Source organism: Microcaecilia unicolor, chromosome 8 (genome assembly GCF_901765095.1).
Source record: "Microcaecilia unicolor chromosome 8, aMicUni1.1, whole genome shotgun sequence".
NCBI classification, from domain to species: domain Eukaryota; kingdom Metazoa; phylum Chordata; class Amphibia; order Gymnophiona; family Siphonopidae; genus Microcaecilia; species Microcaecilia unicolor.
In genome coordinates this window covers 38,834,524-38,857,833 of record NC_044038.1, presented here as the reverse complement: position 1 = coordinate 38,857,833, position 23,310 = coordinate 38,834,524, and the positions used below count along the sequence as shown (strand labels likewise).

The following is a 23,310-nucleotide window of genomic DNA, read 5'->3' as shown; positions in this document are numbered from 1 at the left end:
CAGCTGAGCGTTAATAGTACCAACTTTACTTCTCTGTTTAAACATATTCTCCCAGATCATCAAAACAGAGCTCCCTATCCATTCACCGTAAACCACTTAACATGGCTATTTGATTAACCCTTTCTATTTTGTTTCCATTTTTGTTTAACTTGTTCGTTGTATTGGTTTTACTGTAGATAACCATGGGGTTCATTTTCAAAGCATTTAGACTTAAAAGTTCATAGGTTGCTATGAAACGTTATAAGTCTAAGTGCTTTGAAATTATGTCTCCATATGAGTTCATCAAAAAACAAAGTAGTTTATCAATCCTAATGAAATGAATTGTTTTAAAATTGTATTGTTCGTAAATGAACTGTGTGTTTCTATGAGTGATGCATATTGTTTTACCATTTTTATGCAGTGGGCATATATAAGCAGCATTAATGCGCACTATTAGTAAATGACTCTGAAAGAAAACACATTTGAACAAAAGTTCTTTTAAAGCAAGCAGCACACAAAGCTCTTCTGGCAAATCGGGTTTAAGATTGAATTGAACCTTTTGAGATATTTGGAAAGGATCACAGTTTATAATTTTCAGTTTCTAGTCGCTATAGAATCTTGTCTTTGTCAATTTATTATCGTGGCATTTTCAATTCACAGCTTTTCATTTCATTTTAAGGAAAAAGTTGTGACAGAGGAAAGTCATTTTTGTCTGAAGTACCAGACTCCCTTGCAACTACATCTTACAGGAAAATAATCCAAAGTAAGTACAAGACACATTAGTGGTTATGAATTAGGGCCCTCTTGTAAATAAGAAAAAAAATATTGTTTGCTTTTATCATTTCCTCATTATTCCTCTAGTCCAGCCAAGACATGTGGGTGTACCTTCCCCTGCCAGCAGATGGAAACACTAAGAACCACTGGAATGATTGTCTCCCTGTATAGGGACTGTGCAGTCCCTGGCTAAGCGGTATTTCTCAGTCTTCAGCAGATTGTAGGCAGATAGACCTGTGCAGTCTGCAACTGGCCTGGCGGGTTGCTGAGGACTGAACTGCCATGAAATAGGCTGACAGGCTAACTGGCAGCCCCTGCTTGTGGAGCACGGGTAAGAGGCTTGGATTGGCTGGTGCCATTCAGGAGGTACCAAGCTAAGTCACTCCTTGAGTCTGGCAACTGGTTTTTGGGTGTTTTGGCTGCTGCGCTTCCTCCTTTCCTCTCCCCCAACCTTTTGAAAGGTACCAGGAAGATAATTAATTACTCAGTTTTTATTCAGTAGCAATGAATACAATCTTAAAAAAAAAAAAAAGAGAAAGGAAGGGGATAGAGGTGCTCTCAATAAAATATGGCTTTTGGGGGGAGGGAGTTAACAGCCAGCACATGCAACAGGAGTCAGCTGTTACCAAGTTAAAGGTGCCTCAGGTGATATCAGGGCAGGCTAAGCACAGCCAGCACTGCGTAGTCTGCTAGTCACCATTGTCGGCGCATAGTACCTACACAATGCCTGTTAAAGCTCATAAAAATAATTCCCAGATTATTGTATTAGAAGGGAAAAGACCTCTGTGGCTTTCATGGTTCCAAAATAAGGGGCCCATGGAAGAAACTCGCATTCAAACCACCATCATTGGTGCTTCTTGGCCTTTGCCCGATATGGAGCATCAACACTCCTCGGTGCCAACAACCTCATGCCTCCTCGGTGTTGGGTCTGCTGCTGAACGATCATGAGGCCCTGCACAGCAGATGGTGTTCAGGCAGGAAGAGACCTGCTCGATGCACAACCACTCCCAGGGTTGGAAATGGGTCTAGCAGTCATAGGGACTGATGCCAGTGCAAGCGCCTTTCTGGACAACCATGTTCTTTTTTGCATACGCGGGCAAAGAAGACAGTGGGAAGGGGTATGTTCTGGTCCCAAACACTAGAGACACCAGGAACAGGTGTCGTTCCAGAGATGGCCCAATTGCACTGAGCGCAGCGCTTGGAACCAAATGGAATCATCGATGACGTGGAAGGAAAAGCAGCTGTGGCCAGATCAAACAACTCGGTGTTGTTAACAAAAAGGGACAAATCACCAAGAAAAAAGGAGGGGAAGAAACCCGACCAAAGCTCAGGCCTAAGTGGGCCTCATGAGCCTGGAAAAATAAGGAAACTTTAAAAGTGGAGAAAAACACACCAAAGCTATAAGAGAAAGTAAAAAAAAAAAAAAACAACCCAACTGCCTAATAAAAGAAAAATCAAAATTAGGCAAAAAATCAAACATATAAACGGCGAGTGACCGTACTCACTGCAAATGCGCAGTAGAGACTTCCCTCTCTGTCCCGTCCCCACGTCAATACGTGATGACGGGGGGGGGGGGCGGGACAGAGAGGGAAACTGCGCCGTCGACGTTGCTACCGCTCCCCCCCCCCACTCGGAGTCGCTGCCGCCACCCCTCCACCCGGCCCGGGCCCTCTCTTCCCTTCTGAACTTACAGATCCATTCGCCGAACGCAGCAATGCACATCAGCTGAGCTGCAGTGAGCCCTTCCTTCTTTGCCTGTGGCCCCGCCCTCCTGTGATGTAACGTCAGCGAGGGCGGGACACACACAGGCAGAGAAGGAAGGGGCAGCTCAGCTGATGTGCGTTGCTGCGTTCGGCGAATGGATCTGTAAGTTCAGAAGTGAAGAGAGGGCCCGGACCAGGTGGCGGCGGCAGCGGCGACGACGACTTCGAGGGGGGGGAGCGGTGGCGACTTCGCGGGGGGGAGGGGAGCGGTGGTGACCGTGGGGGGAGGAAAACCTCTATACCAGCCCGTTTTTACGGGCTCAACGGCTAGTACCTAAATAAGGCACAAAAAAAGAGCTCAAAAACAGCAACGCACCAGACACTGTGAAGAGCCGCGAACAGCGTATTCTCTCCTCACAGCAAATGGAAGAGAGATTGCTGGTCCCACATGCTCACGGCAGGCAGAAAGGCACTTGCACATGCTCAGTGGTGACTCTAGTGCATGCTTTTAAAGCTATATATGCTGTGAAAGCGTTCCACACCGGGCAACATGGATGACGTCACCTACATGCGAGTATGACATGGTCTGCTTGTCCTCGGAGAAATACTGAGGGACTGCACAGGACTCTATATAGGGTGACATCATTAAACTAGTGGCTTTCAGTCTCCATCTGTTGGCTGGGGGAAGGTCAGTCCATATGTCTGAAACTAGTGGTTTTCAGTCTCCATCTGATGGCTGGGGGAAGGTAAGTCCATATGTCTGGACTGGCCTGAAAGAGTTCAAGGATGGGGAAATTAGTGGGTTAGCCCTAATTTCTACTTTGTAGTTGTAACATATGGTAAGCCTCTTTTTGTATGTTTCTTCTCCCTTTAAATGGCTCAACCTAGAGCAGTGAAAGATCATTTTCTTGAAACAGTGTTTGAAGGTCAATGGTCCGTGCAGTTGTATGGCTTTTTTACCTGACCAATGCCAATGTTCCATAAGAGAGCTAAGCTACTGTAGCAGTGCTTTTTAAGAGCTTTAATGGCTTTATTTTTCATATAATATAGCTTGTAGGATCTTAATATGGGGTGGGGAACCTTTTTGTAGATAGTGGGTAGCCATATGGGTGATCAGCTGTTCTAGCGAGAGAAAAGAGTGAATGAGAACAGTGGGCAGAAACCAAGCAAATGCTCCTGTTGCATTCAGCTGTTTGAGAGTCTTGCTGCAGGCCAAGTGGAAGCCAATACATTTTTGACTAACATTTGAGAACTTTGACCTGATGAATAGGGCAAAGTTCTTTAAAACTATTCAGAAATCTATTATTAGGCCAAGAGGTCTTGCCTGTAAGTTGCTAGCTGATTTTGTAATTTCCGTATATCATTATTCAAGAGTTGATACACGTGAATTTCTCTGACCTTGTGTAACTGCTGCAGGATAGTTTTTAACAGTATGTTAAGTCACATAACTACCATGGTGATTAAGTCACATAACTTAAGTACCATGGTGATTAGGTCATTTACCCAGCTAAATTGGATGTCATAAAATTGTCTTCATTCCATAGAGCATTCACAGGGAGGGGACCCATGTATTGGGTTTGGTCAGAAAATAATACACAGATTATATTTTCAAATCTGGACACATTATAGGTACAAAGTCCATAGGTCTTTTGTACTCATGGGTACTTTTCAAAGGTAATGTGTATGTTACCTTTGAATATTAAGACACCTGCCATGACACATTTTGCAGCTAGGTAAACTGTTTGAAAATTGCTCCCATAATGGCAGTTCTTTTGATCAGTCCTTGACAAATTTGTATTAAATCTAGGAGCCAGTCCAAAAACATAGGTCTCGACTGCTGGCTCCAGTCTCGCTTCTTCCCTACTGTTGCAATTAATTTTATTTTATTTTTTTGGGGGGGGGGGAGGGGCAGGAATCCCCTTCCAGATCACTAGCAGATCGTTTAGAAACTGATATACTAAAGCTCCTTTCCTATTCTGTGTCTGGGCAAAGAAACTTCAGTAGATCAGTCTCAGAAGCCAGCAGTCTCCCTTCTTAAAGTATGTTGTCAGCTGTATGACAACACCGCCTTGATAGGTGAAGCAAATAGGCAATTGCCTTTTTGTTTCACATATCACCAGGGTCTGGGCCCCTGCCATTCCCCTCTCTCTCATTGCACCCCAGCCTTCATCCAGTCTGTCTTTCTTACCTCTCCCTTCACCCAGTTTCTCTTTTGTCCCTCTCTCCCCCCCCACTCATGCGCACTGCCACCTCTTTCTGTGTTCCCCCCACATCTACAGGCAAAATGCCCCTCTATGTTCCTCCATCCCTGCCACACACATACAGCCAGCCTGTCTTCCCCCCCCCCCCCCCCCCCCCCAATGTACATGGCCTCTCTTCTGTTTCCCAAATGCATGCTGCCACTTCTTTCTGCCTGCCCCAAACATACACCGACAGCCAGAATATACCCTGTACACATACACACCACCGGCAGTCTGTTCCTCTCTGTCTTCTCTTGCCCAACTGTCACCTCTTACCCCCCCCCCCCCCCCCCCCAAAAAAAAAAAAAAAAACATACATACATAACAGCAATGCCATCAATATTATTGTAGGCACTAAAACGTTTCATGCTAATACGACACCTAGTCTGGGAAGAAGGCATAGTCTTGTACAGAGCTTTGTGGTCCCCTCCCACATTTTCTGGCATGGATTTCAGTCATATCTGATACCAGCTTTGGCAGTTGTACATTACAAAAACTGACATTTTCTATTCATCAAATAGGAAATAAAATTATTATTCTACCTTTGTTGTGTGGTCATTTGAGTTTGTAACTTTATTGGTCCCATCTTTGGTTTCTACTTTCCTCTGTCTTGCCAGGGTCTTCTATCCATATGAACTTTCTCCTCTCTCCAAATCCATGATCAGTCTTACCTCTGTGTCCCTGTGCCCATGTTCAGCATCTCACTTCCCCTGTCCAACATTTCCATTCTGTATCCCTATCCTCCCCCCCACCCCATGTCCAGCATTTCCCTTCTGTCAGTGGCATTCCTGGGGCGGTTTGCCACTGCGCACCCTCCCCCAGTGCATTGTCGTCTGTTCTATCCCTCCCCCCCCCCCAGGTGCAGCTTGTATCCCCCCAGATGCATCACCTCCAAGTCCTCCCTCCCCCACCCTGGGTGCATTCTTCCTACCTGCTGGGAGCAGCCACGTGGCTGTTGGCTCCATTGGTTCCCTGCTCTCTCTGCCCCGGAACAGGAAGTACCAGCAGAGCCGACAGCTGTGCAGCTGGCCACTTCACCCCTCCTGCAATGTGCACCCGGGGCGGATCGCCCCCATCGCCCTGCCCTCAGTATGCCACTGCCTTCTGTGTCCCCACGTTCAGCATTGGTCATCTGTGTCCCTGCGCTCTCTGTCCAGCATTAACCCTCTGTCCCTATGCTATCTCCCTTTTGTGTCCCTCCCCCCTTCCAAGTCCAACAACTCCTGCCCCCCTGCAAGCCCAGCAGCTCTCCTTCCCCCCAACCAGCCCCACGATGTTTCAAACCTATCTCTTTGCTGTGTGTTCTCCCTACTCCCCCAGTGTGAGTCAGCAGTTCTCCTGAGACACCCCCCCCCCCCCCCCCCCCCAGTGGGTCCAAACATCTCTCCTGTTTCTTCCTGTGGCACTTCAAACCTGTCTCCTCGCTGGGGGTTGAGCTTTGCACAGAGTGTTTAGAGAGAACCAGTGAAATCGATTAACACATTTTGTATGCCCCTTTCACACTTCCATCTTGCAGTATTGGGACGTACATCATGCTGACAGGTCCCCTGATGAAGGCATATGTGCCCGAAACACGGTGTGGGTTGGGATTACTTATATATGTGTTGGGATTTGTGTACTTGTATACTTCATGTAAAGATTGTAGTGAGAGAATATCTTCATTGTGTTTTAAGAATAAAATACTTTTTTTATTTTGGACTTTGGGTATCTTCCACTCTTTTGTTTTGTTTTTTGCCTGTGCTAGGTTTTTTTTCTCTCCTTTGTTTCCTTTTTTTTGTTTTTGTTGAAACTTATTTTATTTTTCAAGTCATGTTGGCCCCAGGCTCTGTTTCTGTTTCTCTGCCTTCTTTTTAACTTGCCAGAGTCTCCTGCCCATTTGGAATTTCTTCTTTCTCTATGCTCACCTTCCACCTTCTATCTCTGTCATGTTCAGCATCTCCCTTCTCAGTGTCCCCTATATTTCACTGTCCAGAATCTCTCCTGTGTCTGTCTCCCCACATTCATCATCACTACTGTCTCTAGCCTCAACCCGTGTCCAACATCATTCCTCTGTCCTATGCCCCCCCCCACCCCCATCTCACTTCTGTGTTCCTATTCTCCCCCATGTCTAGCATCTTCCTTCTGTGTCCATATACCATCTACATGCAGCATCTCCCCATTGTGTACCTGTCCCTATGCTCCCCTGCATGCCTATCATCCCTCTGTTTTTGAGATACCATCATGTAGTGCCTTAAACACTAAATAGAGACATTTAAACATTAAACTTGAATGGAGCTGAATGAGTGGAGGGGGTCACATGATCTCTCATTTGCCTATCTAAATACCAATCTGGTATTTGCAGTTGTTGAACTGCTTGTTTGATTTATTCATTACAGTTTGCATTGTGTGTCTTCTCAGTTTTTGTGCCGCCATGTCTAGTTCTTAAAAGTACTGAGCTGGTAACCTGAGGCATAAAAAAAAGGGTGACAAAGAGTCTTGATGGCTGTTTTCTACAATATTCAATTCAGCTAGGGGCTCTTTTATTAAAGGGTGGTAGGGCTACTGCATAGCGAATCAGCACTACTGCAGTGCATGCCCAGATACCCTGCGGGTAGTTCTGGGTTCAGTGTGCAATGTTTCCCATGCCAGAAAACAGAAATTATTTCTTAGCGGGAAGTAGGTGTGCCTGGCAATAATCAGGCAGTGCATATCAATTATCGCCAATTAGTGTGTGAGCCCTTACTGCCAAGTAAATAGTTGGCAGTAAGGGCCGCCTGCTAATTGTGAAGTTAGTACATGGCCATTAACGACAACAATGGGGGGAAAAAAGGGATTTTTATGGCCATGATAAAAAGTGACCTCAGCAGGCGGCAATGCCACGTGCCAACATTACCACAGGCCACTTTTTACTGCGGCTCTGTAATGGTGGGAGGAGGAGAGGGAAGAAGAATAACACAAAAGGTGAAGACACGGTTTTAGCTTTTGTTAGAGTCAAGGCGTTAGTTTTTAGTATATAGTGGTCATGGAAAACATACTAAACCTTGCGGGGAGGGAGGGCTATGGTTTGGGTAGGGTTGGGAGAAAAGTGTTTAAAACTTTGATGATAAGGCTATTATTCGGATCGGAGTCAGATTATTATAGATTATGTTTAACAATTTATTGCTTATTGGTGTTCTGTCGATTCATCAATAAAAATTGTTGAAACATACTGCAGCTCTGTAAAAGGACCCTTTACTGTTGACTGAGGACCCTTTACTGTTGACTGTGTCTCTAGTGTTTTTGAAAATTTGGTCTCTTTAGTAAACAAGTCCATGTGTCATAGATCTCCAGACTTTGTTGTGCAATTTCATTTCAAAATTGACTTCAATTTCAAGTAAGGACTGTAGCTTTACAGTTGAGCTTTATATTACGTAAGTGTAAATCAATGTTTGCTTTAGCACTAAATCACATTAAATACACATACTGTACATAGCGTCTTTTTGTCATTGTTCTTAATGCAATAATGGGTAAAATATATCAAAATCTAAGCTATTCACTGGTCTAGTCTTTCTAATGAAAACTGAGTACATCACCTTTGTCACTACAATATAAGCACATTGGGAATAATTCTGAAAAAGCTGCCAAATTTGGGCACAAAGTCTTAAAGAGGGGGATTGAGTATATTTCTCAGAAATGCTGATTTAAACCTGAATCTAACTCCAATTTGGTTACACTATGTGGGCCCTGCTAAATTCATATTGTTTCCAAAGAACAGTAATAAACTTGTATTTTTTTGTGTATGTGAGAACTGGGCCAATAACTAATTGGACAAAACACAGAATAAAATATGTGGTGCTCTGTGATCCTACTGTAATAGCAAGCTTTGTATAAACTCCTATTCATGTTTATTGTATAACAAAGATATTGCTTTAGGTATTTTTTCTGATATAGAAATGTTTGTTTTTTTCCTTCCATGCAGGAATTCGGGAATACTGTGATATGCATCTTTCTCAAGAAGGCAAAGATGCATAACGAAGCTAATGATCTTCTGTACAGTCCATGATATAAGGCACTAGTCTATAACCATGGCATTCATAAGAATGAAACTTGGCACAAACTTATTATTCTAGTTCCTTTCTTCTGAAAATGGCTGTTTGTTTATTCATATAACCCTTTAGTACTTAAGAGTAAAAACACTTTTTTTAAATTTCACATTATTGAAAATATCTCAAGACAAACTCTTTATAGGTAAAGAGAATGCTTAATTAATCCCAACGCAAACGCTAGGTAATATATTCACAATCAAGAAAAAATGAATAGGGTACTGCATTCTTAAATAAAGCTATAGAGATGGATTCAAAGATAAAGTAACAAAATATATATTTTTTAAATTATTAAAGGCAACCACCTCCAGTTTCAAACAGGCCAGCGGGACTCAACCACTAGGATATTGAGATCTAACTCTTCTACTAAGTAAAAATGTAATTGTGAGGGCTCAAAAAATATAGTTGGTATTCTGATATTTAATCTTGGAGAAAAAGCACAAGATTATTTAACACCAAGTGAGAGGACTTCTGGTATGAGACCAGGGACTGTTTGTTTCTTCCTTGTGTCTTTTTATATACAATCGGAATATTTGAGCTCCCATAAAAATTGTGAACTGATGTAGGAAATATGTCAAAACTCAATCCTTGTCCTGAAGAAATACAGGAGCCGTTAGGAGAAATACCTTAATCTCTTCCCCCCAACTTTCTCAAGATTCCCAGACAAGTCTGAAGAGTCATAACATAGTAAGTGAAGGCAGATAAAGACCTGACTGGTCCATCCAGTCTGCCCAAAAGTCATATTCATTATCCATTCGTTGGACAACTGTCGCCTCTGCGCATCGTGAACATCAATAAATTTTCTCCTTCCCACTAGTAGATAAGAGGTTTGAAGAACATTTCAATATTCTTGGATTTAGACTGTTGGTATAATTACCAAAAATTCTCCCATTTTCTATGTACAAACAACTTGTCCTTCACCATGGATAATTGCCTTCTGCTGTTCTTCTAATTGCTGGAGTGGCCTATCTGAATTTTTGAGAGTGGAAAACAGCCATATTTAATAAAAAGCAGAATTGGAGGAGAGATGACAAAGGCCTTCCTAGTCAGAGGCAGTATAGCTGGTAGCACATTTGATGATGTGGATGGGGTGAATCTTCCCAAGGCAGCCCAGTGCCAAGGCCCAGTGTCACTCCTGTGCTGACCTTGCTGGACTCCCCGCAACCACTGCCTGTGGCATACTTTCACGGTCTCTTCCCCCGTCTGTGCTGAGCAAGGAACACTCAGCCAGTGACAGTCATTGTGTGAGAGCTTCCCCAAGAGCTTCAGAACTCTGTTTTCCTTTCCCACCTTCCCTGGAGATCAGCAGGTCCAACCGAGTGTAGTATAACATAACCCTCAAACAAGAAGCCTATCCCTTGATCCAGCACTGCTAAAACCCCTAAAATGTTATAGGCTGGGCAAAAGAGGTAATAGGAAGCTGTTGGGTTGATGCTTCTTTTTCAGTATCCCTCCCAGCAACCATACAGTGGGAAACTAAAGACTCCAGCAGATCCTTCAATTGCAGCCCAGTCTAGCATCATCTTAGCCTGTATTTGAAGTATCATTGCAGCATCATTGCACTAGAAACTTGCACGAGCAGCTATTGTAGAAGAAACCTAACTTCTGACAATAAAGAGCAGTGCAAACAATATTCCCGCTAAGGTGAGTGACTGTCCTCCATCAGCATTCCTATCAATGGGAGTGGTGTAGCAATATTGTGGTTTCAATTACAAAGGGAATCCCAGCAGACCGGCCCTTTCTGACTGAAATCATAATATTTCCACACAATTCCAAGTAGTAAGAATATGGGTGGCGGATTTTTTCATACCTTAGAGGGAACAATGCACGCAACACTGACAAAGATTTCAAATTCAGTCTTAGCACCAGATTCTAATGCTCTCAAAAACTAAATGATGCATTGAATAATGCCAATAATGCAATTTTTTTTATTTAGAAAAAGCTTTACATTAGTGAAATAAATTATGGAGTAAAATAAATACAAATAACATTAAGGCACCGAATACATACTAGATTGTGCCATTTTAGAAGTACTGGTAAATACTTTTGTTTTGGTGGTAGAGGGTGGGGGGGAGTGGAACTTTGTTACAGTGAACACTGTAATTTCATGCTTTGATTAAATAACTGTTTAAATGTTGTTTGGATGCCGTGTCTCCTCCAGCATGTATGATGGGCAGCATTTCATCTTTCAACAGCCTCCCACTTTGGTTGTCTTTTTTTTGTTTGTTTGTGTGTTCTGTCTAGAAAGAAGATAACACCAAAATTAGTCCAGTTGATTTTTGGTTATTAATACAGTAATTTCGCAAACATTACAATGAGTAGTTCAGAACACTGGTGTTGTCTTTCCAGTTTCTATTGCTCTGGAGAAAATGCTAAAATATCTTTTAACCAAGTAACTATTTTCTATTTTGGCCTCTTGTATACTGGTCAACAAATAGAAAAAAAAAAAAAAAGAGTATTTTCTATTAGATAAATTTATTTTGCAGCTTTCCACAATAGACAGTTAAGACTACTGGCATTTCATCCTCTCGCTAACAGATGGAAACAGAACTGCAACTTGAGCAAATGAGATGCTCTTTAAGGACACTCCATGTTTCTGGTTATGCTTTTAGCAGAGGTGATACTAAATGGAAAGTTGTTTAAATTTAAAAAAACTGAGGAAAGCAAAAAAGGCTAGAATATAAGAGCCTTCCTCCCAGCTCAAGAGGAGAAGTTCTACCATTTGCTGGAGATAGAGAAATACTGCACAATGACCTTTATGGCAGGGCAGAACTCAGTTTATACTCTGTGCCTATCTACCAGCAGGTTAAGGCAATGTGTAAGTTCTGGACTGAACTGATGTGGATGCTAAAGAAATGTGTATTATGGAAGAAAGGCAGGAAATGGGAGATATGATAGAGATATTTAAATAGTTATGCAGCATAAATGCACAGGAGATAGGTCTCTTTCAAATGAAAGGAAGCACTGAAACAAGGGGCCATAGGATGAAGGTGACAGAGGATAAACTCAGCAGTAACCTGAGGAAATACTTCTTCATGCAAAGGGTGGTGAATTTGTGGAACTGCCTCCTGGTGCAAGTGGTGGAGATGAAAACAGTATCTGAATTCAAGACAGCTTGGGCCAAGTACATAGGATCTCTAAGGGAGAGTAGGTGGCATGGATGAGCAGAATGGATAGGCCATATGGTTTTTATCTGCCTACATTTTTGTTTCTATGTAAATGCTTGGAATGCTAACGTGTGTGTACATGCCAATGTGCATACCTAAGTGCTATTCTACACTTACTTACATTGTGTTTGCAAGGGGGGGCATGTACAGGGATAAAGCATGGGTAGGGCTCTCACATTTGCCACACTCAGGTGCTAAAAGGAGAAATTAGACCTTACCTGCTAATTTGCTTTCCTTTAATCCCTCCGGACCGGCCCAGGATTGGACTGATGGGTTGTGCATGTCTACCAGCAGGAGGAGACTGAGAAAAAAAACTTTGACTAGATAGCCAATAAGAGCCCTGGCCATGTGACCCTAGCCTCAGTATTTAAATAACAAAGCAGAAAGAAGAAGAACAGTCTGTGCCCCAAGGAATTCAAGCAACCAGGGAGCACTGTTGAAGACGTGCTCAAAGGCTCACCGACAACTCTCACCAGAGCAGCGGTATGGCCTTGTCATAATGGCTCACCGAAAACTCTAACCAGAGAATCGGTATGGCCTTATCATAATGGCTCACAAAGTACCCTAACCAGGGCATCGGTATGGCCAAACTATAATGGCTCACCACATACCCTTACCAGAGCAGCGGTATGGCCTAAACTATAATGGCTCACCACATACCCTTACCAGAGCAGCGGTATGGCCTTAATAGAAACTGTTTTTTTTTTTTTAACCCATTTATTTATGGTTTAACTTGCAAACAAAACAGCTCAACAAACAAAGAACTGAACACATCTCTGCAAACCATGGAACATAGAGAACTAGACAGAAATATATCACACGGGAGGGGCCTGGGCCGGTCCGGAGGGATTAAAGGAAAGCAAATTAGCAGGTAAGGTCTAATTTCTCCTTCCTTAGCATCCCTCCGGACCGGCCCAGGATTGGACTGATGGGACGTAACAAAGCAGTAGTCCTACGGGAGGGACCCCAGCAAACCTGCTGAGATTACCCGCGACGCAAAGACCGCCTCTTGCCGACATTGAACATCAAGCCTGTAATGCTTAGAAAAGGAATGGAGAGAAGACCACGTAGCTGCCTTACAAATCTCCGCTGGCGGAACCAAGGAACACTCGGCCCAGGACGCTGCCTGCCCTCTAGTTGAATGAGCTTTAACCGAGTCCGGGACTGCCTTACCTGCTAAAAGGTAGGCTGACGCTATCATCTCTTTGATCCACCTAGATAACGTGGGCTTAGAAGCCGACAAACCCTTACGGTGACCGGCCAACAGAAGGAAAAGACGGTCCGTGCGACGAAAATCCTCAGTAACTGCGAGATACTGTTTAAGCACCCTCTTAACATCCAGAGTATGCAACCGTCTCTGTTCCTGCGTCCCTGAGGCCGATCCTAGAACCGGCAGAAACACTGACTGGGATAGATGAAATCGAGACAGCACCTTAGGCAAAAAGGAAGGCACCGGACGAAGAACCACTCGTTCCTTTGAAAATTGCAGAAATGGAGATCTACATGAGAAAGCTTGCAACTCCGAGACTCTCCTAGCCGAGGCAATAGCCACCAAAAACACTGTCTTAAGAGTCAAATCCTTCAACGAACATGCACGCAATGGCTCAAAAGGAGGTTTTGTCAAAGATGAAAGGACCAGATTAAGATCCCAAGATGGGAACACTGACCTAACCGGAGGACGAAGAAGACTGACTCCCTTCAAAAAACGTACTACATCGGGCAGCCTAGCGAAAGACCTACCCCTAATCCTACCTCTGAAACAGGAAAGAGCTGCCGCTTGCACCTTAAGAGAAGAAAGAGACAGCCCTTTATCAAACCCTCGCTGTAAAAAATCTAACATCTGAGCCACTGACGCGCCGAAAGGACGAATGTCAGCCTCTACACACCAAGCCTCAAAAATTCTCCAAGTGCGAATATAGTTCAGAGAGGTGGAACGCCGACGAGAACGAAGCATGGTGGAAATCACTGGTTGTGAAAAACCCCGCTTAGCTAAACGGGCTCGTTCAAGAGCCAAGCCGTAAGACAAAATCGAGCCGGATCTGGATGTGGGACTGGCCCTTGTACCAACAGAGCCTTGTGCAACGGGAGTCGAAAAGGAGGCGCCACCGACAGACGTTGCAGATCCGCGTACCAAGGACGCCGAGGCCAGTCCGGTGCCACCAGAATTACCGGTCCTCTGTGTTCCTCGATCCTCTGCAGGAGACGACCTATTAGTGGCCAAGGAGGAAACGCATAAAGAAGGTCGGGGGGCCACTGCTGCAAGAGAGCGTCTACCCCTGCCGCTCTTGCATCCCTTCGTCGACTGAAGAACCGAGGGACCTTTGAGTTGAGACTGGTGGCAAAAAGATCGAGAACTGGAGTGCCCCAGCGCTCCACTATAACCTGAAACGCCTGAGCGCTGAGAGCCCATTCTCCCGGATCGAGAGTGTGGCAACTGAGGAAGTCGGCTTGAACGTTCTCTACTCCTGCTACGTGGGATGCTGAAATGGCCGTTAGATGAACTTCCGCCCAGGAAAGGAGACTCTCCGCCTCCCGACACAATAGTCGGCATCTCGTTCCTCCCTGACGATTGATATAGGCCACTGCCGAGGCATTGTCCGAAAGGACCCGCACCGCTTTGCCTACCAGAAGAGAACTGAAGTGTTGCAGAGCCAACCGAATCGCCCTGGTCTCCAAAAAGTTGATTGATTGAATGGCTTCCAGTTGAGACCAGAGACCCTGAGTCCACTTGCCTAGACAATGCGCTCCCCATCCTCGGAGACTGGCATCTGTTGTTAACGGTATCCACCGAGGAGACTCCAAAGGCATTCCTACCGTCAGATTCTTCATCCGCAGCCACCAGAACAGGGAGCTGCGTTCTCGGTTGCGGAGAGGTAGTCGCATCAGTAGTGAATCCCTCTGAGAGGACCACCGGGAGAGAAGGGACCACTGAAGAGGCCTCATATGAAGCCTGGCCCAGGGTACTGCCTCTATAGTGGCTGCCATGGAACCGAGCACCTGAAGATAATCCCGAGCACATGGACGGTGGTGCTGAAGTAACTCCCTTATCTGGACCTGAAGCTTTACAATCCTGGCCTGCGGCAGAAAGACTCGGCCCCGCGCTGTGTCGAACACAACTCCCAAATACTCCAGAGACTGAGAAGGAACTAACCGACTCTTGGCTACATTTACCACCCAACCTAGAGACTGCAAAAACTGCATCACTCGACCTGTGACTTGACAACTTTCCTGATAAGACTTCGCTCTGATTAACCAGTCGTCTAGGTATGGATGAACAAGAATCCCTTCTTTTCTGAGGGCCGCTGCAACCACGACCATGACTTTGGTAAATGTGCGTGGAGCCATCGCAAGGCCGAAGGGCAATGCTCGAAACTGGTAATGCCGTCCTAGAATTGCAAAGCGCAAGAACTTGTGGTGAGCTGGACGAATAGGAATATGTAAATAGGCCTCTGTGAGATCTAACGCTGTCAAATACTCGTCCTGGCGCACTGCCACTATGACTGACCGCAGCGTCTCCATACGAAAGCTCGTGACTCTGAGAGCGCGATTGACAGCCTTGAGATCTAAGATAGGTCGGAAGGCATCTTCCTTCTTTGGAACCACAAAATAAATGGAATACCTGCCTTGCCTGTACTCGGAAGGAGGGACTGGAGAGATAGCCTGAAGATCTAACAGCCTCTGTAGAGTGTCCCGAACCACCCTCGCCTTGAGAGGAGAGCGGCAGGGAGACTCCAGAAAGGCGTCTGAAATAGGTCTTGCGAACTCTAAGGCATAACCGTCTCGAACAACCTCCAAGACCCACTGATCTGAAGTAATGTGGGCCCACCTCTGATAGAACTGAGAAAGACGAGCTCCGACAGGGACCAGAGGAGAGGCCCCCGCACCTTCATTGGGACGGACGACTCTGGGAGCGAAAGCCTGGATTGGAGAAACCTGCTCCTCTGCGAGAACCCCGAAAGGACTGAATCCTATTGCCAAACCTAGACCTCTGAGGCTGAAAACCTCGACCAGCCTGAAACTTCCGGAAACCTCTCACAGAACTCCTACCAAACAAAGAACCCCGAGTGGACAGACGAGGTCTATCTTGCGGAAGGCGAGGAACCTTAGCATCACCCAAGGAATTAACCAACTTATCCAATTCTTCTCCAAACAAGAAAGAACCTTTAAAAGGAAACTTGCTCAACTTTGACTTGGAGGCCGCATCCGCCGACCAACCTTTCAACCACAGAGATCTGCGAGCAGCAGCGACCCCCAAAGCCAAAGACTTAGAAGATGCTCGCAGCAAATCATAGAGGGCATCAGCCAGAAAAGCCGCCCCTGTCTCAATTCTAGCTACGTCAACATCGATGGAATGAAGATCATCCGAAGTCCTGTCCAGGACTCTCTCTGCCCACCTAAAGCAAGCTCTAGCCACCAAGGAACCACAAATGGCAGCCTGAACTGCCAAGGAAGAAACATCAAAACTATTCCTGAGCAGAGAATCTAGTCTTCTGTCCTGAACATCCCGAAGAGCCGTGCCTCCATCCACGGGAACCGTATTCCGTTTAGTAACCGCCGACACCACTGCATCCACGACCGGCACCTTAAGCATAGCTTTATCTGTTTCTGGAATCTGATAGAGCCGAGACATAGATCTAGTCGGACGGAAAGCTGCATCTGGAACCTCCCATTGCGCTTTAATAACATCCCAAATGTCCTGATGCATGGGAAAAGTTTTGGGCGCGGATCTAGACCCCTTAATCAAGAAGTCTACCTTACGGGTTTGTGAAACTGGCGTAACATCTTCAAAATTCAAAGTAGAGGAGACCATAGAAATGAGCTCCTGCAAGTCATCTTTGTGAAAAATCCTAGCCATGGCGGGATCATCCCCCTGGGCAAAAGCTGCCGCCTCCGGATCTGAGAGCGAAAAATCAGGATCAGTACAGGCATTGTCTTCAAAATCTTCCTCCTCTTCCAGATAGGGCATCTCTTGATCGCGATCGGACCAAAAATCCCCATGGAACACATGTTCCCTAACTTTTTTAGGAGGTGGAGGTGTAGGTGTGACAGCATCTGCTGTCCCAGCTCCTGCATCGCCTCTGTGCATCAAAAACGCCTGGTACATCTGGAGCACAAACTCAGGAGGAAAACCCCCTGCCTGAGTGGCCCCAGATTGCACCAGAGCTCCCGAATTCAACGTATCAGCCTCTGAAAGACCTAGGGCCGCAGGCTGCTGAATACGCGAAGGAGAAGACGGAGTAGGAATCAAAATGGCCGCCGTTCGCGCCAAATTCGCCGGGACGGCCTCCGGAGGCGCGCCTGACTCCTCAGGAGCTGCAGACGAGGACCGCGACGGCGAGGGACCCGATACCGACAACAGAGAGGCCGACGTCGTAGGCAAAACAGACGAGGACGCTGCTCCTGGCGCGGTACAATATTTACACGCGCCCGTAGAAGAAACCCCCCGACGCTGGCAAACAGCGCATCGTTTAAGTTTCTCAGACATGGCGGGAATGCGCGTACGCGGTTCGCGCCTAAATCCAGTTATTCTTTAAACCTTAGAAAAACACTCCGCTCTGCAGTGCTAGCAATAATAACCTAGCGAAATGAAAACTAAGCACAATACTAAAACAAAACTTGTGCTCTTTGGTTCGTTCTTTTTTTTTTTTTTTTTTTTTTTAAAGAGACACACAACACAGACACCCCAAAACGCAAACAGAGCTGGCTGCTCATTAAAACAATGGGGAAAACAGAGCTTATATACTTTAATCTGGCTGCCTCTCCCAAAGGTAAGACCTCTTTGCTAACCAAAAGAGGAACCCTTCCCTTAGAGATTAGTAGAATAGAAGGGAGATGGGGAGGAATAGGGGGAGTGACCCGGGGCACCCGAGTATACCCCCCTGAGGCTTAGCTAATCAGCTGACCAAACCTAACCAGCCTCAAAGAATTCCTGTGGCACAGAGAAAGATATAATAATAAAACAAGTAGATACTTAGAAAGAGACTAATGGGCTCACTTCCTACCTGCTGGGAGACTGAGAAAATACTGAGGCTAGGGTCACATGACCAGGGCTCTTATTGGCTATCTAGTCAAAGTTTTTTTCTCAGTCTCCTCCTGCTGGTAGACGTGCACAACCCATCAGTCCAATCCTGGGCCGGTCCGGAGGGATGCTAAGGAACTTAAATGTTTAGCCTATATATAGAGATATATATAGTTATGCTAGTATTGTATAAAGGAAAGCAGGTGCCTACTTTGATTTATAGAATAGGTTGCTACTGTGCCTTCTGACCACCTAACTGTAGGTGCCTAGTTATAGAATTACCCCCTAGAATTCTTAATGAGAAGTGGTCTGATGATTCTGTACCAGTATTGTTTACTGCCACACAGAGAGACAAGTTTCTCAGCTCTGATCTTCCATACTCCAGGTCATTTGGTGCTGAAAGGGGGGGGGGGGGGTAGGAATTGAGTGTGTGGAAAGTTTGTTTCTGTTGTGGCAGGAGCAACTACTTTGTACAAAGGGGATGAGGTCAAACTGGGGGGGGGGGGGGGGGGGGGGAGATGAATTATGAGGTGAACGGGAATGAGCAGGTTCTCTTGTTGAATTTCTATAGATATTAGCTAGTAGCACTGAATTACAAGTCAGGAACTTTCCTTGGACTGAATTCGAAATGTTTCTGTATGACTTGGCATAGGAGAGAAAGTCATTTACTCTAAGCTTTAACCATGTATAAAAAGTTATAAAATTTCACAAACCCATCAAGGTGAAGGAGTTGTCAACTACTTTTAATAACCACCCATGCTAGAGAGGGCTTATAATAGAACTGCTATGTGCATTATAGCAATAGTTCAAGGTGGAGGCTGCTACTGACCCAACCTAGTAGCTTTTTCTTTAAAGAAAAAAAAATCAATTCTGGTGCTACATAAATTTATTACAAAAAGGCAGCAATACACTTATGTTATTTGATAGCATATGCAAAATGAAGCAGTTTTAACTGTGTATACATATGAACTGATTTTAAAAGTGATGAAAGCAGCAACAATTTTACTTTGCCACTACAGGTATGCATACTTATTTGTTTTGAAGCAAAAAAAAACAGAATGAATTAGAAAACATGAATGAACTCACTGCTGTTGTGGTTTCTGGGTTTTGTCTCTTCTAAGCAAAGAGTGCCGTTCATATTCTAGAGCTGCTGATGCCGGATTGCTGAGGAGGGAGAGCAACAAACTACATGCACTATAAGCTACCTTCAAAAGATTTCTTTGCTATTTTTACTTTTAGCCCAAAAACATTTACACAATGATTCTGAAGACCTACATAAGTAATGCCACACTGGGAAAAGACCGAGAGTCCATCGAGCCCAGCATCCTGTCGACAACGGCCAATCCAGGCCAAGGGCACCTGGCGAGCTTCCCAAACGTACAAACATTCTATACATGTTAGTCCTGGAATTGTGGATTTTTCCCAAGTCCATTTAGTAGTGGTTTATGGACTTATCCTTTAAGAAACCGTCTAACCCCTTTTTAAACTCTGCCAAGCTAACCGCCTTCACCATGTTCTCCGGCAACAAATTCCAGAGTTTAATTATGCGTTGGGTGAAGAAAACTTTTCTCCGATTTGTTTTAAATTTATTACACTCTAGTTTCATCGCATGCCCCCTAGTCCTAGTATTTTTGGAAAGTGTGAATAGATGCTTCACATCCACCTGTTCCACTCCACTCATTAACAATTAACAAAATCTAAAACAGTAGGCAGCAGTGCTGCTTTAAAATATCAATAAATCTAGTTATGATTTCTAAGTTGATGGAATAAATGAAATGGATGGATCCAAGAACAAATTGGCCTGAATAAAGCATCACTGCTCCAGATCGTTTGTGGGAGGCCCGTAGTAGTTCTTTTTTTCTTCTAGGTCAATTGAAACCCCGTACTGGGAACTTACTGCCATTTATTTATTTCAGTTTAATAAATTGCTTTGTTTTCATACCTAAAGCCTTCATTCACAACTGCTTGGCAATTTTTCCTTTTAGTTCCTGTTTTTATTCCCTTATTGCAGTGGTGCTGCAGTATATTTAAATAAGCTTGAACAATTATCAAAAATTTATATGGACGAAGTTAACATTGGAACATTAACAACTCATGCAAATTGTAGTAATAAGTTAAAAGAAAATAATTACTACAATTTTGGGGACCCCGCCCCCCCAAAACTGATAATGTATGGTGAATCTAGCCCACAGAAGCTCTTTTAAGTTTATGCTGGGCTGCAACCTCTGACAGTCCAAGTTTTATTAAAATATTTAAGTGTTCCGGGGTAGATTCAGGGGAGTAAAGCAATGATGTCATTCCTTATATCTCATTAAGGGTTTCTTTTCCTAAGCTGTTCTAGCGATTCCCATGCAGCAAATGAAAGCCCAGAGAAACTGAATGGGATTCCTCTCATTTGCTGCGCAGGAATTGCTAGTGCGGCTTTGTAAAAGCAGCTCTAAAACAAGTAATGGGTAAGTAAGCAATTTTTCAAAGGCTTTAAAATATACCACCACTATTTTCTTTTGGACAAAATAAAACAGAAAAAGTTGGTGTCAATGAGTTTGGTCATTTTAACTGCCAACTATATTATCTAAGAATTTCTTATAGTTCTGCTTTAAACTTTGATTAACAACAAAACAAATTGTGACATGCTACCCTAGTTCTACCACTCTCTAAAAGCTAACATAAGCCTATAAGAAATAACAAACTGCTAGTTAACTATGCTTTATAATCCATTTTGGAATATATTTTCTCACTAGTCACTAACATAGTATGCACTAAGCTTTAGTAAAAAGGGCCCTAAAGGAATCGGAATGTGCTAAATACTATGCTTTCTATTTTATAATTATGGGCCACGTGGCACTTAGTGCACACCAATGTCCATTAGCACATGCTAAGCTTTAGTGTTCTAGACCAGCATTTCCCAAACTCTGCGCTATAGCACGCTGGTGCAACACAGAAAACTCACGGGGGTACCGTGGAGGGAGATGGAATAAGGGCACTCACAAGCCGCAGTGAATCCTGGGCCCTGCAAGAGACTACAGAAGAAGTGAATCCAGCCTGCCACCACTGCTGCTGTGAAAGGTACTGCAACTGCATCCTTAACAGCGCTGCTCATGCTACAACGGGTTCGAGGCAGCGATTCCCACATGCCTGCTGCTAACCCGGGGGCAGGACATGACAAAAGGGGAAGCTTCTGAGTTAGCGGCAGGTACCGTGTGGGAATCGCTATCGCTGCTGGGGACCCATTGAAGCAGAGGAAGAATTGGGGGTGGGGTGGGGGAGGGAAGAAGAGATGCTGCAGGAGGAATGAGGGGCATAATTGTTGGGCATGGGCTGGAGGGGGAGGAAGGGAGAGATACAGCAAAAGCGTGAAATCGTATATATGGGGGTCAAGGGGAGGGAGGCCAGAGAGGGAGAAATGTTGGACATAGGTGTGGAGGGAAGGGAGAGATGGTGTTTGGGGGAGAGAGGGAGAAATATTGGACATGATGTGTGGCCGGGGACCGAAAAAGTTTGGGAACCATTGTTAGTCTGTTTTGGGAATTAACGCTGTTCCTTTTAGTCCTACACTTGTAACATAGTAGATGACAGCAGAAAAAGACCTGCCCGGTCCATCCAGTCTGCCCAAATAATATACAACATTTAGGCTGACATATTGTACCATTAGTTATATTTTTTAGATTTAAATAGTCAACCGATATTGTATTGATGTATGTTCAAACTTAACGTTTATTATATTCTTTTATGGTCAAAGCAGTTCTTACTCTGCCACTGCCTATAAATGGAATAAGCATGGAAATCAGTTTAGGATTTTAAGAAAACACAATTAGTGCAAACAAATAAGTAGCAAGTTTAATAACAAATAGTTTTCTTCTGCCCTATCAAGCAATCAACTTAAGGACCATGAAGATCTATCTGTATCTATTAAGGTAAGAAAAAGACCCATCTTCAAAGTAAAGATTTGTCAGTGTCATTTGTACAACCAGCATTAAAACTTACCCTCTGAAACAGCTGCTGGGACAAAAATCTTGATGCTTTTCTGCTGAAACTTTTTTGCCCTTCAAGCTTGCAATGGATATAACCATAAAGGTTAGCAGTTTGAAGGGAGATTCCAGCTATCACAAGGGCCTATGAGCAAGGAAATCGATGTTTCAATATCAATTAAGAATAAACCATTTTTTAAAAAAAATTTAAATTGCATTTTTTAATTCTAATTAGATGTCTATCCACAAATCTTGCACAGAAAACAAATTATAAACACTAACAAAAATAAAACTCCAAATAATAAAACAAAAATAAAAAATTAACATTCAACCTAAGTACAGGTAGATGGGTACTTTTTTTGGAGGGGGTGGGAGGGTCAATTGTTATTGTTTTTGAAGTGCAACCTAATCTGTTTGTATTGGGGGGGATTATTACATGAAACAAAAAAAAATCTTTCAATAAATATTTATTGAGAAAAAAAATTAGCATTCAACCAATCTAACCCATAACTAAAGGAAAAAGGATTCAAGGCATGGGAAAAGTTAAAAAAATAAATATAAAGGGAAATTGGACTTGATATACTGCCTTTCTGAGGTTTTTGCAACTACATTCAAAGCGGTTTACATATATATTCAGGTACTTATTTTGTACCAGGGGCAATGGAGAGTTAAGTGACTTGCCCAGAGTCACAAGAGCTGCAGTGGGAATCGAACTCAGTTCCCCAGGATCAAAGTCCACTGCACTAACCACTAGGCTACTCCTCTTATCCTACACCAACATGTTAGGCTCCTACTACAAACAAATATTCCACTGGATTACCAACATGGAACCATTAGGAAACCAAGGGGCTCTATTACTAAGCTGTGTTAAGCAGCTAATATGGCTTTTACTATATAGCAAACAGTAGTGCAGGCCCATGCTGTCTACTGTATTAAGGAAACAACATACTATAAAAATGCCATGTTATCTGCCTAATGCAGAAGTGAGCAGAGGTAGGCAAGACATTGGTAGGCAGAGATGTGGCCGGCTGTGACAGCTAGCATACGGCTCACTACTGTGTGCTAGCTGTCACAACTGCCGACAGTACAGCAGAACTTAACCTCCACCTTACGAGGAGGCAACAACTGCAGCTCTGCTACTGGCAGTGCAGTATACTGTCACTGGAGTTGAGAAAGTACTCACCCAGAACCTTCCCCCCCCCCCCCCCCCAGCACTACCCTGACTCCCCGGTGCCAAACCTAACCCCAATCCAAAAACCATATCCCCTTCTAGAAGCCCCGCCCCTGAAAGAAAACTCCATCCTCCAGAGTCCTACTCTTCCCTGGCCTCCCATTCCCCAAGACTTAGCCAGGGCTCTGTATTGCTGAGGCAGTGGTCAGTGATCTTTCTCCACTGTTG

At 44.2% G+C, this 23,310-nt stretch overlaps 2 protein-coding genes across 5 annotated transcripts in view; one reads left to right on the top strand and one right to left on the bottom strand.

Annotated features, from left to right (window-relative positions):
- The window catches only part of NUBP1 (nucleotide binding protein 1), a 42,327-nt gene extending 31,499 nt beyond the window's left edge, over positions 1 to 10,828 (top strand). For all 3 annotated transcript variants that reach the window (XM_030211050.1, XM_030211052.1, XM_030211051.1), the window contains exons 10-11: positions 659 to 742; positions 8,634 to 10,828. In XM_030211050.1, coding sequence (XP_030066910.1) covers positions 659 to 742; positions 8,634 to 8,686 — 137 coding nt within the window. In that variant the 3' untranslated portion in view covers positions 8,687 to 10,828. The remainder of the gene's footprint in view (positions 1 to 658; positions 743 to 8,633) is intronic.
- The window catches only part of TVP23A (trans-golgi network vesicle protein 23 homolog A), a 41,255-nt gene continuing 26,996 nt past the window's right edge, over positions 9,052 to 23,310 (bottom strand). The window contains exons 6-8 of one of the 2 annotated variants that reach the window (XM_030211054.1): positions 21,928 to 22,056; positions 19,030 to 19,107; positions 10,978 to 10,997 (exon numbers count right to left, since the gene is read on the bottom strand). In XM_030211054.1, the coding sequence (XP_030066914.1) occupies positions 19,078 to 19,107; positions 21,928 to 22,056 (159 nt within the window). In that variant the 3' untranslated portion in view covers positions 10,978 to 10,997; positions 19,030 to 19,077. Of the gene's footprint in view, positions 10,998 to 19,029; positions 19,108 to 21,927; positions 22,057 to 23,310 lie in introns of both variants that reach the window. The other variant, XM_030211053.1, reaches the window with a different exon arrangement.